The 19,416-nt window shown below is 47.8% G+C and overlaps 1 protein-coding gene across 3 annotated transcripts; it reads left to right on the top strand.

The window, feature by feature from the left end:
- The first annotated feature begins 922 nt into the window (after window positions 1-922).
- LOC140724110 (uncharacterized) lies at window positions 923-19,140 on the top strand. 3 transcript variants are annotated; one of them, XM_073038591.1, is made up of 12 exons: window positions 923-1,048; window positions 5,814-5,863; window positions 10,277-10,424; window positions 10,752-10,828; window positions 11,102-11,266; window positions 13,604-13,751; window positions 14,057-14,133; window positions 14,224-14,388; window positions 15,477-15,572; window positions 16,253-16,348; window positions 18,494-18,579; window positions 18,865-19,140. In XM_073038591.1, exons 2-12 carry the CDS (start codon window positions 5,815-5,817, stop codon window positions 18,985-18,987), a joined length of 1,230 nt encoding a protein of 409 aa, XP_072894692.1. In that variant the 5' UTR covers window positions 923-1,048; window position 5,814; the 3' UTR covers window positions 18,988-19,140. The 3 variants fall into 3 exon arrangements, with proteins under 3 accessions (XP_072894692.1, XP_072894693.1, XP_072894694.1); XM_073038592.1 differs by lacking the exon at window positions 15,477-15,572; XM_073038593.1 differs by lacking the exon at window positions 5,814-5,863 and having other exon boundaries at window positions 934-1,048.
- The last annotated feature ends 276 nt before the right edge of the window (window positions 19,141-19,416 follow it).

Raw genomic sequence — 19,416 nt, 5'->3', positions numbered from 1 at the left:
TAAACTTGGAAGAATGCAGACAAAATATACAAGTGGCTTGTCCGTACTTGACGACCTGAGCTACAGGGACTGTTTGCCCAGATTAGGAATGTATTCACTGGTGTGTTCAGTGGAAAGGATAAGACTAATTAAGAGGAATCAGAGGTGAAACTTCACTGGACTTTCCTATGAGTGGAGCAAGCTACTAACGGAAGTCGTACATGTACGTTCAATAATGACATTGGGGAAAGCTTGGGCAGGTGGATGAGATGAGAGATATTGGGTCAATGAGGTATGGAGGGCTATGGTCTGGTTGCAGGGAGATGGGAGAAGGCTGGCATGGAATAGATAGGCTGAAGTTCCTGTATGTTGCAGTGCTCCATAACTCTCTGCCAACACTTCCCATACAATAAATACCAATGTGCCATTTGCCTCCCTAACTACTGCTGTCCCTTCCGCAGTCTGAGATAAACACCCTAAATGAACCAGTGAGAATGCATGCTTGCATCAGTGGACAAACATCTTTGCATATTTCAAGATATTTTCTCTGAATTCCTTCTCCATTATAGACCCTGTACACTTTACACTCCCATTATTCCAGTGCAGTCCCTTTGCCAACCTGACTGGGAATTCATGCAGCGTCTACACTTGCTAATGCGTGCTGTACATCGCAGACAATATACACATTCCACTCCACCATTCTGACCCATTATAAACCTGACACAGTAGTCCTGTGACTATTTGCTCCCCTGAACCTCTGATCATTCCTGTTCATTTGCTTATCACTGAACCCGTGGCTGTCAGAGGAAGCTCCCTGACTGAGAACAATAGGCTCCTCATTACAAAGTCTCAGGATAAAAGGTGCTTATTTGCATTGCATATTTTTTACAATAATACATCAATTGTTCCGCCGCCCAGCTGCAGATTCATTGATTCGAGATCCCGACGCGGAAGCTAGTCAGGGACGTGTCGCCTAACCTAACACAGCTCACAGCAGAGAGAGAGAAAAGGTCGTAGGTGGTCTCATCTCCTTCCAGTTCATACACAATCACCTCATTGGAAGTCACAAGTGAGTAGACATCCACGTATCTGATTGATCCTGTGCATTTGTTTTGTTGTTGTTATTGTTGTGTGTGTGTGTGTGTGTGTGTGTGCGCGCGCGCGCGCTGTGCTGGGCAGGGGGAATGGAGGTGCGAAGTAGAGAGAGACAAACCGTCTGTAAGTAAAATAAATGGAGCTCCTATCAATCGGTGAGGTTTCAGGGAGTGATTTCTCAGCTCTGTCTATCGTCTCAGTCAAGGAAATCTCATATAGTTGTGATCACAGTGAAGGGGAGAAGGAGATTTCACTCTATCTGTGGACTGACGCTGTCAGTGTGGTTTCATAAAACATAGAACATCGAACAGTAGAGCACAGTACAGTCCTTTCGGCCCACAATGTTGTGCCGACTCTTAAAACCTGCCTCCCATATAACCACCTTTCCCACCTTAAGTTCCTCCATATTCTTGTCTCGTCGTTTCTTAAATTTCACTAATGTATCTGCCTCCACCACTGACTCAGGCAGTGCACTCCACACACAAACCTCACTCTGAGTAAAAAACCTTCCATATAACCATAGAACAATTACAGCACGGAAACAGTCCATCTCCGCCCTTCTAGTCCGTGCCGAACGCTTACTCTCACCTAGTCCAACCGACCTGCACTCTGTCCATAACTCTCCATTTCTTTCCTGTCCATATACCTATACATTTTTTAAATGACTATATTGAACCTGCCTCTAACACTTCTACAGTAAGCTCGTTCCACACAGCTACCACTCTCTGAGTAAAGAAGTCCCCTCTCGTGTTACCCTTAAACCTTTGCCCCCAAACACTCAACTCATGTCCTCTTGTTTGAATCTCCCCTACTCTCAATGAAAAAAGCCTATCCACGTCAACTCTATCTCACTCATAATTTTAAATACATCTATCAAGAACCCCCTCAACCTTCTACACTCCAAAGAATAAAAACTTAACTCGTTCAACCTTTCTCTGTAACTTAGGTGCTGTAACACAGGTAACATTCTATTAAATCTAATATTCCCCTTCAACTTTACACCCCTTACCTTAAAGCCATGTCCTCTTGTATTGAGCAGTGATGCCCTGGGGAAGAGGCGCTGGGTGTCCTCTCTATCTATTCCTCTTAATATCTTGTACACCTCTATCATGTCTGCTCTCATCCTCCTTCTCTCCAGAGAGTAAAGCCCTATCTCCATTAGTTTCATTAACGGAGATCTTACTTCTGTTTGTGGGTATTTGATGGAGACCTCATCAATGTTTGTGGAATCTCACTGAGGGAGATCTCTCTATCTGTGGGATCCCAGTAAGGGAGAGAGGGAGATCTGCTTTCTGTCAGATCTTGGTCAGTGAGATATCACCTCCTTCTGTGAGGTCAGTGAGGGTTATCACTGAGGGAGGTCTCATCTCTTTCTTTGGATTCGCAGGAAGGAACTTGAGGACAGTGAACATTTGAAAACATCAGGAATTTATTAACTGCTATGTTTAGTGGGGAAAATAACATATTTAAAAGAAAGCCGGAGCGGGGGGGGAGGGAGAATTCACTGAGAGGTTCTCATAATATTCTACCTCATTCTTCACAACATCCCCAGTCTGGGTGCATTACACAATGACATTGTGTTTGACATTGTTTACCTGGAATTTAACAACTCTGTAGGCAACCTTCTGCATGGACAGCGGCCTGAGAGTGGTAGTAGGTAGTCGGCTCACAAACAACAGAGCTCAGTGGTGAGATCCATTGCTTGTAAAAGAAACATAGAAACACAGAAAACCTATAGCACACTACAGGCCTTTCGGCCCACAACCCTGTGCCAAACATACCCTTCCCTGATAAATTACCTAGATTTACCCTTAGTCCTCTATTTTTCTCTTAAACGACAAGAATCCATGACAATAATCCGAATGATAATGTGTTAAACTGGATCATAGAAATTTTCCACTGACTACAAGATTGTGGGGGTGGGGGGCGGGGGTGGGGGAGGAATGGACAGTGAAGAAGTCTATCAATGCTTGCTGGACCAAATGAGAAAATGGACTGAAACGAGGCAGACAATTCATTGCCGGTGAGGGTGGGATATTGCAATTTTGGGAGGGAAACACACGATACAACAGTGAATGTTAGGTGTACCTGGAAATACAGATCAATATTTCCTTGAAATCAGCGTCACAGGTAGATGTACAGCTGTAAAGAGAGCCTAAGTACATGGGCCTTTATAAATCAGGGCATTGAATACAGGAGTTGTTAGGTATGCTGAAATTAAAAAAAAAATGTCAGTGAAGTTAATTTCAAAGTAATGCGTACCGATAGAGAAGATATCAATAAACTTGAAGGAATGCAGACAAGATTTACAAGTGTGTTGTTGGTACTTCAGGATCTGAGCTGCAGAGACCGTTTGACTACATTAGGAATTTATTCACTGATGTGCTTAGTGTGAAGGATAACATATTTAAGAGCAATCTGAGAAGTAATTTCACTCAGAGGTTCCTGTGAGTGGAACGTGCTACCAACAGAAGTCCTAGATGCACGTTCAACATAGAAATTTAGGGAAAGTTTGGACAGCTGGATGAGATAAGAGATCATGGATCATGAGGTATGGAGGACTATGGTCTGGATGCAGAGAGATGGGACTATGCTGGCATGGACTTGATGGGTGGTAGTTCTTGTTTCTGTGCTGTGGTACTCCATCACTCTCTGACCAGCACCCCCATACAATAAATGTCCACGTTCATTTGCCTTCCCAACTACTGGTGTCCCTTCCTGCAGTCTGAGGTAAGCACCCTGTGGTGGACCAGTGTGATTACAGACTTGCATCTGTGTACAAACATCTTCACATTTTTCATAACATTTTCTCTAAATTCGTTATCCATTGTCGACCCTGCACACAAAACACATCCATTATTCCAGTACTGATGCATTGCCCACCTGACCAGGGGTTTATGTTATGTCTTCTCCTGCTAATGTGTGCTCTCCATCACCGACGATATACACATCAAATCGAACACTCTGACCCATTATAAACCTGACAACTCTAATCCTGTGACTATTTTCTCTCCAGAACTTGCGTTAATTCTGGCTCATTTGCTCATCACAGAACCCGTGGTTGTTAGAGGAAGCTCACTGACTGAGAACAAAAGGCTCTTCATTACAGAGCCTCAGGATAAATATTGTTTATTTGCATTGAATGATTTTTACAAGAACGTTCCGCCACCCAGCTCCAGGTTCACTGATTCGATTAGCTGATACGCAAAGTAGTCAGTGTCGTGTCGCTTAACCTAACACCGTTTACAGCAGAGAGTCAAAAGGTCGTAGGTGGCCCTATTTCCTTCCAGGCCGCACACCATCACCTCACTGGGTGTCACAAGTGAGCAGACATCCATGTATCTGGTCTAACCAGTAAGAGAGAGAGAGTGTGTGTGTGTGTGTGTGTGTGTGTGTGTGTGTGTGTGTGTGTGTGTGTGTGTGTGTGTGTGTGTGTGTGTGTGTGTGTGTGTGTGTGTGGTTGGGCGAGAGGGATGGACATGGGAGGTAGAGAGAGACAAAAGGTCTGCAAGTAAGATGGATGGAGCTCCTCATTTACCTGTGAGGTTTCAGGAAGTGATTTCATTCCTCTGTCCAGGGACTCAGTCATTGAAATTTCATGTATGTGTGATCCCAGTAAGGGAGAGAGGGGGATCTGACCTCTCAGAGATCTCAGTGAGTGAGATCTCATCTCCTTCTGTGAGGTCAAGAGGGACATCATACTGTCTATGGCTTCACACTGAGGAAGATCTCACCTCTGCCATTTGATTCGTAGTAAGGAACTTGAGGGCAGAAAAAGTTTGAATACATTAGGAATTTCTTCACTGGTATGTTTAGCGGGAAAATGAAATAGTTAAAAGGAATCAATTGGGGGGACTTCACTCAGAGGTTCTTGAGAGTGCAACAAGTTTTCAACAGAAGTCGTAGATGCGTATAGAGTGACATTTACGAAGGGCTTGGACAAGTGGATGCGATGCGAATCATGGCTGAGTGAAGTATGGAGAGCTATGGACTCGGTGAAGGTAGATCTGACTAGGTACACACGACCTTGCATATCTCAAAATACTACCTCTAAATTTATTCACAATTATGGACCCTGCACACGGTCCACACCCATTACTGCATTTACTGAAACACTATCGATGTGGGTGGCCGTTTATCTTGTGTCTAACGCCCCCTCCCCCACTGTCTTTGGGGTCGCTGTAAGGGAGAGAGTGAGGTCGCACCTTCATTTGTTGGGTCTCCCTGAATGATATCTCATGTTTGTCTCTGGGGTATTAGTCGTGGAGATCTCAGCTCCATCTATACTGTCTCAGTGATGGAAAGCTGGAGATCTTACTTCTTGTCCATGGCATCTCAGTGAGAGGACTCACCTCTGTCTGTTTGGTCTTAGTGAGGGAGTTCTCTCATGTTCAGTGGGGTTCTAGTGAAGCAGGAAAGGATATCTCACAACCGTCCCGTCCGTGGGCTCCCAGTGGAGGAGGTCCCACCTCTGTCCTTGGGGTCTCAATGAAGGTGCAAAGGAGATCCTACCTTTGTCTATGGGGTTGCAACGAGGAAGTTGTCATCTATATCCATGGGTTTCAGTGAAGTAAAAAAAATAGTCTCCCCCTCTGTCGGCGTGATTGTAGTGAGAGGCTAATGCATCTATCAAACTGCAGGTGGATAAATCGTTCTATCCTCACTCCCCATCCCCATGTCCACATTGCCCTCAGCCCGAGTGTGTCATTTCTGCGTTAATTCCTACTTTTCATTTCCAGAATGTCACTGGCTGAGCTGGCGGTTCTGCTGCTGATCCTGGGTTCTGTGGGTGAGTTGTGTCTCGTCGGGACAATCTGTGTACAGTTTACAGTAAGATGAAGTAGATGTTATTTATTGTTTCTGTAAGTGGGCGGAGACGGTCTGAATTTAATGGGGGTAAAGTATTGAAAGGACCTCGGGAGCATTATGAATCCAATTTGACTGCGGGATACATGGCATTAGAGCCGCTGATCAGAAACATCCAGATACCCGGTTTTATAGAACAACAGTCGGGAGTGGTTGGAGATCGGGGGGCAGAGGTTTCAGCAGATAATTTCAGGCTTGAAGGCTGAGGAGAAGGCATGGCTGGAAATGCAGTGATTACCTTCCGAGAGCTTGGGGTTGGAGGGAGTGTAAGAGTTGCAGGTGATTACACTTGGAGGATGTATTGAGGATGTTGGGATGTGAAAGCAAAGATGGGTTTTATGCTACTTTAGGAACAACCGCGGTGTTTGTGGAGAACAGAGGGCAGGTGTGGGAGGCGGCTGAGATTTCCGTGAGAGATGTGCTGAAATCGGGACAGAGTTGGGTAATGTTACATAGGCGAGCGTCACCGTGGGGCAAAGATGTCATAGGAGCCAGTCAGTGACTCCAACAGACCTATCGAGCGCTCGGCCAGGCGAATAAATAAACCTGGGACCTGAGGTTTCAGTGCTCCTGGGCACAGTTTAATGGAGGATCAAAGGCATTTCTAGTGACCCAGTTCAAATCTGACCTCTATGGCGCTTATATGGTCCCCCTGTGACCACGGGGCCTCCCGCTGTTTCCCTGGTTTTCCTCTCATGCCAAAAACGGTCAGGTTTCGTTCAGGGAAACTGGCACAAAATGCTGGAGGGACTCAGCAAATGGACTAACATTTGATATGAGACACAGAAAGTTTAAAACGTTTAAAATATTTAAAAGGTACATTTAATAAATACAATATTCATCTTCAAATGCCTTTTCTTCGCAACCAGAGGAGTGCCCCAAAGAATGAATGACAGTTAAGTGTGGGAACCCCAGACTACCACCAACCCGCAGCTCCCCTACTTCCCTCGCGTAAGCGGCAGCAAGCAATGATCCCCTCTGCGCCCACCAGCAGAAAAAAGCATCGGCAAATGCCATTGAGCCGTCAAGCGTGCAGCAAAAGCAACAGCAAAAACAAGACTTGCAGAACCCAAAAATTGCGCGTTCACCCGGTATTCGACATGCCACAGGTTCTCTCTCTCTCTGCCAAATAAGGGAGAAAGAGATGTTGCCGTTTTAGAGCGAGAGGAGACACAAGAAATCAAGACTCTGGGCACACAGCTGAAGATGCTCCAGTTCTTACAACTCAACGGTCCGAAACACCGACCTTCGATTAGACCGCCTCCAGAGCCCCGAGATCCTAGTCCTCCAACCGCGAGCCGAACCCTTAGGGCCCGCCCTTTGCATGTGGGATGGAGGCCAGTTGTGACACCCCGAGAGCCAGTTCCATTCCCGGAAAGAACCGACGTCAGCGTATGACTCCAGGTCAGGATCTTTAAAAAACCCTGAAGGGGAGAAAGTAAAGATGAAGAGGATGAAAATAGAGCAGTTTCCGAAGATGCAAACAAAGGAGTAGCCGTTTAACGCCAACTTGACTGACCTCTGCTCTCTGAGAAGGGAAGGCAAAGGTATGGCAATGCGGTGTTTCACGGGGCTCGATAGTCAAGGGGACAGGTAGGAGATTCTATGGCTGTAAATTAGACACCAGGCTGTTGTATTGCGAGGGTCCATGGTGTATCAGAGCGGCTGCAGGATACTCCGAAGGGTGAGGGTTAGGAGCAAGAGGTACTGGTACACATTGGCACCAATGACATAGGTAGAAAAAAGGCAAGAGGTCCTACACAGTGGGTATATAAATTTAGTACAGAGTTTGAAGGGAAGGACCTCCAAGATAGTAATCTCCTTATTTCCCAGAGTGCCACAGGCCAGGGTAATTAGCAATAGTGTGACCGCCCGGATGAATGAATGGCTGAGAACATGGTGCAGGGGACCAGGTTTCCTGTTCTAGGATCATTGTAAACTTTTCAGGGGAAGGGATGACCTGCACAAGAAGGACGGATTGCTCCTCAGCTGGAATGGGAAAACTATCCTGGACGGGAAGCTATCTGTGACTTTCAAACAGATTTGTAGGGGGCCTGGATCCGGATGTCCAGGTCAGGTAAGGAAACGATGGGACCAGAAGAAAAATATCAGGGAATGTAATGAAAAGAAAATTCAAAATGCCAGGTATGATTGGTCGGGTAGTTTGAAGTGTGTATAATTTAGTTCTTGGAGTATGATCGGTCAAGGTCATAGACAATAGACAGAAGGTGCAGGAGTAGGTCATTCGGCCCTTCTAGCCAGCCTCGCCATTCACTGTTGATCATGCCTGATCATACACAATCAGTACCCCGTTCCTACCCTCTCCCCATATCCCTTGACCCCACTATCTATAAAAGCTCTTTCTAGATCTCTCTTGAACGCATCCAGAGACTTGACCTCCACTGCCTTCTAGTGCAGAGCATTTCACATATCCACAACTCTCTGGGTGAAAAAGTTGTTTTCCACATCACTGTACTAAATGGTGTTCTAATTAACGTAGATTATAGATCAGCACATGGATCTGCAATAGTGTCGCTATCACAGAAACTTGGTTGAGATAATGTGCGATTCATATACCATGTTTTCAACTTTTAGAAAACAGAGAGGGTAAAGGAGGTGGTGTTGAAGGGGCTGGAGAGGGGTTTGAAGGGGAAGGCACGGTTGCAATACCTATCAGGGACAGTATCACCACTGCACTCTGGTGAGACATAAGGGAGGGTTCAGACTGCGTTGATCTGTGTCGAAGTCAGGAATAGGAAAGGTGCAATCACACTGATGGGATTGTACTACAGACCCCCTGATCGCCATCAGGACATTGCGGAATGGATATTCAACCAGATTATGGAAATGTATAAAAATAATAGGGATGTTGACATGGGGCATTTCAACTTCGCTAATATATGTGGGACATTCTTAGTACAGAGGAAATTAGATGGAGCAGAATTTGATAAGTCTGTGTATGAGGGTCTGTTAAATCATGGTCCATCGACAAGAGGGGCTAAAGGGGACCTGCTGTAGGGTAATGAGCCTGGCCAATTGACAGACCTTTCAGTGGGTGAACAGTTATGGAACAGTGACCACAAATCCTTAACCTTCAGGATAGCTTTAGACAAGGAGAGGCATGCTCCTTATGGGAGAGTTTTAAATGGAAGTAGAACAGAATAGGAGGAGCTAAGGCACGACTACGATGAATTAATTGGGAACACCTTTTTTATCTGACAAATCCAGATCAGAAACGTAGAGTTGCACAGAGTACGGTAAAGATATGTACTTGTTAGAAGGAAGGACAGGGATGGTAAGATAAGATAACCTGGGATAGCTGGAAGATGCTGCCTGGCATGATGGGAGAGGCAAACATATGAGGGACGTTTGAATGGGCACATGGATGTGAGGAAGGTGCAGGGATGTTGACATGGTGCAAGTAGGGGCAATCAGCCTTCGGGTGTTTCAGATTTGCTTCTCGCTGGTTTGTATTAACATTGTGGGCTGAATGGCCTGTTTCTGTGTTGTTGTCCTCAGTGTTGCACGTTCTATTCGGTTCCACCCCTCACGTTCGATCCTGACCCCCACTCTCTCTGAGAGGAGCTTACGAGTTCCCACTGTGACCGTGTGCAGCTTGTTCGGCTCCATTCGGCTCAATGACAGGAGTCAGAGTAAACAAGCTATGGAAGTGTATGGAATTGAACCAGTGGGGTTTGGGGTTTGAGATGGGACTGGTCCCCTGGAACAGTCATTGTCCTGACGGGTTTCAGGCCACCTTTGTTGTTACAAGTGGGAGGGCAATGATACTGAGTTAAGGGATCAACACGTACAAACAAGCTGGAGGAACTCAGCAAGTGGAGCAGCCTCTGTGGAAACAAGCAGTCAACGTTTCGCACCGAGACCTTTCGTCAGGACTGATGAAGAAGGGGATTTGGAGCCCTATAAAGAGGTGCGGGGAAGGGGTGGGGTGGGTGGGAAGGAGAAGGCGGGTAGGTGCCAGGTGAAAAAACAATCAGAGGAAAGATCAAGGGTTGCGGAGGGGAAGCAGGGAGGGCTAGGCAGGAAAGGTGAAGAAGGAATGTATGGGGAAAGCACAATGTGTAGTATAGTTTATAGGACCCCTACCCCCTCCTTCAGTCCTGACGAAAGATCTCGGCCCGAAACGTTGACTGCTCGTTTTCACCTGCTGCCCGACCTGCTGAGTTCCTCCAGCTTGTTTGTACGTGTTGATCTGACCACAGCATCTGCAGTGTACTTTGTGTTGACTGAGTTAAGGGATGTTGTTATTGGTCAGAGAGTAAACGGGACCTGAGCTGAATTTCAGATTAACACTAAATATTATTCTATCCCTCAGCTGCTAGCTGCACACTCGATGATCCGTGTGTAAACTACACGGTCCTGGATCAGCCGTGGAGGAGCACAAATTGTTCCCAAACCGATTGCACCAACGGACAATGGATGGGTGATGGAAATCTTAGAGAAGGATGGTACAGATTTCACAGGTACTGTGAGGTGGTTATCACTGAGAAACTGGACACTGAGGGGAAATGCAAACAGAAGAACAACGGGAGTGTGAATGAAAAATGCAAGGAGACCGGGATTATCAATGACCACAATGAGTTGGGGAGTAAGTACAAGTGGAAGGGAGATCCCACCCTCTCGGGCTTAGAAATACGGGGCGTGTACAATTGAGAAGGAATTCACAGGATTGACGGGCCATTGACCAGAAAAGGGGAACGGACAGGCTGAGTCTATGACATAGAACGAACTGTTGAAATTTTGAATAAACTTCCTCAGATCAGGGTCTGACTTTCTGATTACTGTTCCAGTTCCGGAGGATGGACGATGCCCGAGACAGTCTTTCCAGAGGATCGCTGCTCCGGGGTGATCCCGGGCTGGTTAAACGGTAGGATCAAGGTTTACATCTACGGGGTTGGTTGTTTTTGTGAAGGGTCAGACTGAACACTTGGATCACTTCAAACACAGGCACTGAACCCAAACCCCCTGAGAGGAATTGGCACACGGACTACCCTCCGGCCGTGAGCCGTTGCTGCTGTGGGCAGGGTGGGGTGGGGAGAGGTAGTTGAGCGGGTCTGCTATTTCACTGGTTCCCGTATCACACTGCCTGGCGTACTGTGGAACCGGGTACATTTCACAATGTTTAGAAACGTTATTCCAGGTAGCCACCCCAACGTGACAGAAGGGGAGGTGACCAGGACCGTCTGTTTCACCTGGAATGAAGACACCTGCTACTGGAGCCGGGAGATCAAGTTGAAAAACTGCTCCGATTACTTTGTGTATCAGCTGAAGCCGACACCCTGTTCTAGAGCTGTGTACTGTACAGGTAGGTCACTGTTCCCCCGTGACACTGGAATATGGGTGTTCTGGGAAATATCTGGGACATCCCGTGTTACCAACATGAACACTGAGAGAAGTTTTCTGAAGAGCTGCTGCACTGTGTTAAAACCATCGTCTGGTTGGATGGTGGGATCGACAAGGAAGTGAGGGAATGGACGAAAGATAGCAGAGGGAAATAGTGACAGAAAGTGGGGGAGAAACGTAGGGGAAGATGGAGAGGAGGGAGATCTAGAGTGAGACCGAGGGGTGAGGGGTGTAGAGTGAGAAAGATAACTGAGGGACACTGAGAAAGACCAAGCAGGGAGGAGGAAGCGTGGATCATTGAGAGGGGAGGAGGAAGGGGGGAGGCGGAGGTTGGTAGAAGATGAGGGAAGGAAAAGACTGGCAGAGAGAGGGAGGTGGGGTGTGAGTGGGGAGAATGTCAAAAAGAGACAAAGTGTGTGTAGAGACTGAGGTGAGACGGCGGTATGAAAAGGTTGAGGAGAGAGGTTGGGAGACCAGAGAGGAGTGGAAGGCAAAGAGAGATATAATTGAGATTGGGAAGATTGACAGCAGGAAGGGGCAGAAGAATAACCGATAAAGTGGAGGATGATGGGATGAAGGAAGCTAAAGAAGATTTTTGTGTGATTAGAGAACAGAAATGTGTGACAGTGGAAAAGGAGGTATGGAAAATTCAGGGAAATGGAAAGAATATGTGAATGGAGCAAAACGGAGATCGGAATAAGAGAATGGTTGGATGTGGTGTGACATGCCACAGGGGTGGAACTGAGAGATTAGGTAAAAGCTTATGGACTGCGTTCCAGGAGAGGGCAGGCGTTGGTTTCACCACAGACCTAGTCGCTGATTCCCTGAGGCCCAGACCTATTCCAGTGTTTCAACTTTCCCACGTCCCTGTTCCTTCCTTCAGACCTGGACGTTTCCACAAGGAACAGCCGAGATTATCATGGACTGGAGGGTCCATCCATCATGAACTGACTTCTGACCCAACAAAAGACTCTCTCTCTCTCTCTCTCTCTCTCTCTCTCTCTCTCTCTCTCTCTCTCTCTCTCTCTCTCTCTCTCTCTCTCTCTCTCTCTCTCTCCTCTCTCTCTCTCTCTCTTACTCACCCTCTCTCTCTCCACCCTCCCCTCTCTCCGTTACCTTCTTTCTCTGTCTCTAGCTCTCTCTAGTCCTCTATCTCTCTGTCTCTGTCTGTCTCTGCCTCTCTGTCGGTGATTGCCTCTGTGTGCCTCTCAGAAATAACGTGAAATTTCTTCAGCTGATGAGGCTGATGAATTTGTGAATTATTTGTGAATAAATCAGTCATGATGGCTTTGTAGAGCTAATTCAAGTCATATGGTCTCAAATTATCAGCAATTTACACTGGTCAGAAAGAGAGCATTGTTTGTTTCTTATTTCCCTCCCACCCGCCGGCACACTTGTGTATCTGTCAATCAGCTCCCTGTGTGTCTGAAAACTCCCTGTATCCCCACACCGATCTGTTGCAATGAGAGGCGAGCATGTCCTGGGTGATTGGGGTCCTTAATGATGGATGCATCCTTTTTTGAGACATCACTCCTCGAAGATATCCGGGATGCTGAGGAGGCTAGTGCTGACTGAATTTATAACAAAGCAGCATACTTCGAGCCTGTTTCACCCCTCTCCACCCTCCCAAAAAAGTGCAAGACAGGAATGCAGCCATTTAGAATACTCTCCGTAACAGATCTATAGAATCTCTGCATCCTGGAACTGCTGTATCCGCCCTCTGCGCTTTCCCACACGCCCCCCGTTCAACTACCCATGCCAGTCCTGTGTCCCTGCCAGGGATCCATGTGCTCTGCTGGAGTATTCGGTTCTACATCAGTGAGCCATGTTCAATTCTGACACCAGTGCTCTCTGTCTGGAGTTTCAAGTTCTTCTTGCGACCGTGTGGGTTCTTCCCTCCACCACACAAATACGTGCCGGTTAATTGGCTCGTATCAAATGTTTCAAACTTTGGATCAATGTCAGGACAAATCAAAGGCCAGGTGTCCTTGTGGATGAACTGTGCGAATATGTGGAATAAAACGGGAGGGGCAAGGGGACATGGGTATCATAGGACTGGACACCATACTCCGCACCCCCTCCCCCCCCCGAGGCTACCATGTTCCTAAAGGGTGTAAGGCCATTTTTGTTGAAACAGGTAGACGATGGGAGAGCGCTGAACCATGAGTTAAGGAATGTTGTTACTGATAAACGGGAGATGATTGGTTCTCTGGGTTAATGATATTGGAGGTTCAGATGTAGATGGTCGTTGACTTGAGCCGAAATTCAGATTCACATTGAACCTTGTTCTATCCCTCAGCTGCTGGCACCGCACGCTTTGACCCGTGTGTAACTCACACCGTCCTGGATCAGCCCTGGAGGAGCACAGATTGTTCCCACACTGAGTGCACCGGAGGACAATGGATGGGTGATGGAAAACTTGAAGTGGGATGGTACAGATTTAACAGGTAACATGAGGCAGCAATCACAGATGGTGATGTAAATAGTGGGAACAAGGTGTGGGTGAGTGGGAAATGCATGGACACCGGGATCATCAGTGATTACACTGAGATGGGGAGTAAATACCAGGAGAGACGGTTGAAACTTTATTCAGCGTAGAGGCAGTGGCAGGTACGACAGGGTGGGGATTCCCTGGTTTGGGTGGTTATTGACCAGAGTCGGGATACAGACAGGATGAGACCAATTCCGCATTTCTCTCTGACTGAAAGCCACCCTCTCTGATCAGGGACTGACTCTCTGATTAATGTTTCAGTTCCGGGGGACGGATGATTTCCGAGACAGTCTTTCCAGAGGCGCGCTGTTCCGGAGTGATCCCGGGCTGGTTGAACGGTAGGGTCAGGGTTTACTCTGTGGGGCTCAGTTATTTTTGACGACTGAGAGACCTGGTACATTTTACAGTGTTGATTAACCGCATTCCAGGTTCCCATCCCAGTGTGGAAGAGGGGGAGGTGACCAGAACCGTCTGCTTCACCTGGAGAGATTTCACTTGTTATTGGAGAAGGGAGATCAAGGTGAAAAACTGCTGCCGTTACTTTGTGTATCAGCTGAAACCGGCACCCTGCTCCAGCGCCGTGTACTGTACAGGTAGGTTACTGTTCCCCTGTCACACTGAATAAGGGTGCTGTGGCGTAACTGAGGGCGTCCCAAGTGACCAACATGTACAACCAGGCTGAGTTTCCCAGACAGCTGCCTGGAGTGTGGACAAGCCATATCCTGGAGTGTGGGATGGTGGGAATGAGGGGTGAGGTACTTAGGAAGAGACCTTGGGGAGATGCAGATAGAAAGAGAGCGAGGGCAGAGCAAGGTGGGGGGGGGGGGCGGGGAACAGGCAGGTCGGGAGAGACCGACGGACAGGCAAGTATGGAGAGACCGAGGGGAGAGGAAGGTAGGGAGAGATCGAGGGCAGAGGGAGGAAGGGGGAGACCGCGGGAAAAAAAGGGATGAGGAGAGACCGAGAGGAGAGGAAGTCGGGGGAGACGGGGGGCGGGGGTTTGTGAGTAGAAAGGAAGGGACTAAGAGGAGAAGGAGATAGGGAGGGAGAGGCCGAGGGGAGAAGGAAGTAGGGAGAGTCCGACGGGAAATAGTAGAGGTCAGTGACGGAGGGGAGAGGGTCGTAAGGAGACACAGAGCGGAGAAGGAGAAAGGGAGATACCGAGGGAGAGAGACGTCAAGAGAGTCTGAGGGGGTGGAAGAAAGGGAGGGACCAAGGGGAGGGGCCAGTAGGGGAGACCGCTAAGGTGGTGTGGTCGGGAGACCCTGAGTGAGAGTTATGGAGAGATTGAGGGTACTGGGAGGCAGTGGGAAATAGAATAAACAACGGGGAGAAGGCAAAGACAGGGTTGGAAGAATGGCAGATATATTGGGGAAAGGCGGAGGGCAGAGTAGCAGCGGCAGTAGATATGGATGTGCGGAGAGTGACGGGAAGGGATGGACAGTGCGAATGGAGCAAAGTGATGACAGTGAAGAAGGAAACGGCTGGATATGGTGTGAAATGTGATAAGGGAGGAGATGAGCGATTAGATAAAGTGTTTTCCAGGATAGGGTAATATTGGAGAGGAAAATGAGAGGAATGGTGTTGGTTTCCCTAGTATTCCATCCCCTGAATTCTTGTCCCATTATGATGACCTATTTCGGTATTTCCACACTTGCCTGTCTCTGTTCGTTCATTACAGCCCCGGAGACGGCTACAACGGAACAGGCAAAACTAACTTCGACTGAAGTGTCCACGCAGGAACCGTCAACTGCCCCAAGAGAAGAGCCATCCTTAGGTACCAGGGCTTGTGTCTGTTACAGTCATTGGATATCTGTCACTCTGTGGCTCGCTCACTCTCTCATTCCCTCTTCCGGCCTCTCCTTTTGCTTTAGTGCAACAATGTGGTGAAATTTCTTCAGCTAGAATGTGATCAATCAGTGACAATAGACAATAGGTGCAGAAGTAGACCATTCGGCCCTTCGAGCATGCACCGCCATTCTGAGATCACGGCTGATCATCTACTATCAATACCCGGTTCCTGCCTTGTCCCCATATCCCTTGATTCCCCTATCCATAAGATACCTATCTAGAAAGAATCCAGAGAATTGGCCTCCACTGCCTTCCGAGGCAGTACATTCTAGACCCCCAAACTCTCTGGGAGAAGTTTTTCCTTAACTCTGTCCTAAATGACCTACCCCTTATTCTCAAACCACGCCCTCTTGTACTGGACTCTCCCAGCATCTGGAACATATTTCCTGTCTCTATCTTATCCAATCCCTTAATAATCATATGTTGCAATCAGATCCCCTCTCAGTCTCCTTAATTCCAGCGTGTACAAACCCAGTCTCTCTAACTTCTCTGCGAAATACAGTCCGGACATCACAGACCGCGTCTCCTGTCCCCTGAATTCCTGTCCTATTATGATGACCGATTTCAGTATTTCCACACTTGCCTGTCTCTGTTCGTTCATTACAGCCCCGGAGACGGCTACGACGGAACAGGCAAAACTAACTTCGACTGAAGTGTCCACGCAGGAACCGTCAACTGCCCCAAGAGAAGAGCCATCCTTAGGTACCAGGGCTTGTGTCTGTTACAGTCATTGGATATCTGTCACTCTATGGGTCGCTCACTCTCTCATTCCCTCTTCCGGCCTCTCCTTTTGATTTAGAGCAACAATGTGGTGAAATTTCTTCAGCTGGAGTGTGATGAATCCGTGACCTTTTAGGTCAGATAATTGCTTATATTTACAGTGGAGGTTGATCGGTCCTTGATTAGGAGCAGAGCCGAAGATTACAGGGAAATTGCGGGAGAATGTCTTTGAGAGGGATAATAAATCAGCCACAGCGGATTGTTTGTTTCATATTTTCTCCAGCCCACCCCGCAGTACACTTGTGTCTGCCTTCCAACTCAGGCCCTGAACCCCTGCCTCCAAACATCCTCCCAGAATCAGAATCAAGTTCAATACGTTGTGAAATTAGCCGTTATGTGACAGCGGGACTCAGTGATACAGCATCCAAAAATCCCGGATATTAGAGTAAACAGAAATGTATTTCTAATATAAAAATGTTCAGTTAAGTAAACACTGCAGAGTGAGAAAAACAGTAGAAAGGTGGAGTTCATTGGTTCAATGTTCACTCAGAAATCAGATGACAAATGGGGGGTAATGAGGAGAGAGGAGGTAGGGAAGAACCGAATGCAGAGGTCGTGAAGGAGAGATCGAAGGGAGAGAGTGGTCAGGAGAGACGGAGGGTTGAAGGAAGCAGAGGGAAAAAAGAACAGGAAAACTGGCCAAAGGAAGTGTCAGGCGGGGTAGGATAAGGGAAGATAGAATGAAAGAGTGAAGGAGAGTGCGAGGAGGGAGGCTGGAGAGCATTTTTTGTGCTCTCTCTTTCTCTCTCTCACTCTCTCTCTCCCTCCCTCTCCATCACCCTTTCCCCTTTCCTCTCCCCTCTCTCCCTCTCTTCATCTCTCTCTCTCCTTCTCCATCTCCCTATCCCTCTTCTTCTCCTCTCACTCTCCCCTATCCCTCTCCCACTGCACCCCGCTCCTTTCTCTCTCTCTCTCTCTCTCTCTCTCTCTCTCTCTCTCTCTCTCTCTCTCTCTCTCTCTCTCTCTCTCTCTCTCTCTCTCTCTCTCCACGAATGTGCAGTAAAAAATGAGTTATGTTGCCAGGGGAGATAAAGGGGCGGGTGGCCGGTCCGTTGCTGGAGAAGGAAAACGTGGAGACCCAGAGTGACGATCAGAGCAATGGGGAAATTGGGGAAGTGACATGAAACAGATTGGCGCACTGAATGTGTGTGTGTATGTATATATATATATAAATATCTATTCCTCTTCCTTGGAACCAATCCGTTTCCCGACATGTGCCGGTAATTTCTAACCTAAGCCCGAATACAGAGACCTCATGTCACTGAAGGAGGGACTCACTGGCTGTGGTGTGGCATGTTGTATTTCTGAAGAGATTGTGGGAATGATTTCGGAGTGAGAGGGATGAAGATATGGAGTGGTCTGGGCTACGGCCTTATGTTTGGTAAGGCCTGAACGGAGATTGATAAATTGAGTGAATGCGGCTGGTTTAAAGCCAATTGGGTGAAAGGGCCTGATTCCACGATGTATTACTCCACGTGCCTGTTCTCCATGTGGTCATAAGCCTTCCTTCTTCATTAACACACAATACCAAACACCAGGAACTCTAGTCTTCTGCAGCAATGAACATGCACCGCTCTAATCCAACATGTGGATATCACTGGCATAATTCCACATGTCCATAACACATTGCAATCCAGGTAACTGGGAAATCTCACACTCTATGTTTCTTCCTCTCTCACTCTGGATTCGTACATCTTTCTCTTCACAATTCAGTCTCTTTTTCTCATTCACTCGCTATCGCTATCACTTTTCATCACGCTCAGTGTCTGTCTCTCCCTTGTTGTTTGCCTCTCATTTCTAACTCTACATGCTCTCTGCCTTACTCCCCCTCTCCCTGACCCCCACCCTAACCCGCCTGCCGTTTTCTCAGACTCGTCCTGCCCCTATCGTGAGCAATACCGACTGACAGCGTAGGTGATGAGGTCGGGTTGGCGGATCCAATGTCTCAGATGGTGCTGGAGGGGGAGGGGATTGCGCAATCGAGGGGACAGAGACGACGCAACACGTGCCCTGAGCGGCACTTGACCTGACAGTGTAACCATGTTGACACTGGGCTGTTTTCTTTAGAGGAAGAGCACACGTGGATTGAAGTGCTGGTGGCAGCGAGTGGAGGCATGACTGACGAAGAGGTGCGGGAAGCCACTCGGCAGAAGGTGAGAGAGTGAACTGAGAGGGGTAAGGTAGGGGTGAGGAGGAACGTTGGGGCCCATATTCTCTCCTTCGCTTCCCATTACGTCTCCTCCTTCCTCTCTCCCTCCCTCCGTGTCTCTCTCTCTTTCACTCTCTCTCTTTTCTCTCTTTCCACTCTTTTCTCTCTCTCTTCTTTCCATTCTCTCTACTCTCATACACCTCTTTCCTCTTACCTCCCTCTCTCAGCTTCTCTTGTTTCCTCAAAACCCCTCAACTACCTCACTAAGCATTCATCTTCCTCTACGCAGCTCCGGGAGATGTTCGGTGATCCAGATCCTCAGCTCGAGCTTGTGCTGTGCATGTCGGAGATTCCGGAGGAGAGAGGAGCGACCCGTCAACGAATGAAGAAGTCTGCAGTTCCATCTCCCTGACGCTTCACACCATCTCCCTTACTCTATCCTGCCTTACGCCAAAGATACTGTCCACAGAGCCTTAATACTAGTTGAGCCTCAAGATGTTGCTACATTCCCCTGATTCGCAGTGTATCTCAGCCTGCGTGTTTTTAGTTGGTCAAAATATGAAGTATTATCCCATTGAGTAGTGACAGCAGAAGCCTGGAGTCACAGAGTATCCTGGGGATGGTCCCCCTACACACTGACACTCCTCACTACAGTGTGAGACGTCTAATACATTCCACAGTGTATGGTCCCCTGTAAGGAACGACACCACGCACTACAGAACTGGGTCAGTGAGGGGCGTTACACACTTTCCACCGTGTTTCGTTCCCTGTAAAGACGGACACCCATCACAACAGCACTGGGTCAGTGCGGAACGTCATTCGCCTTCCGCAGAGTTTGATC

Source organism: Hemitrygon akajei, unplaced genomic scaffold, assembly GCF_048418815.1.
Source record: "Hemitrygon akajei unplaced genomic scaffold, sHemAka1.3 Scf000163, whole genome shotgun sequence".
In the NCBI taxonomy this organism is placed as follows: Eukaryota; Metazoa; Chordata; class Chondrichthyes; order Myliobatiformes; family Dasyatidae; genus Hemitrygon; species Hemitrygon akajei.
The sequence above is the reverse complement of the archived record's forward strand: the minus strand, read 5'-3'. Positions and strand labels throughout refer to the sequence as shown.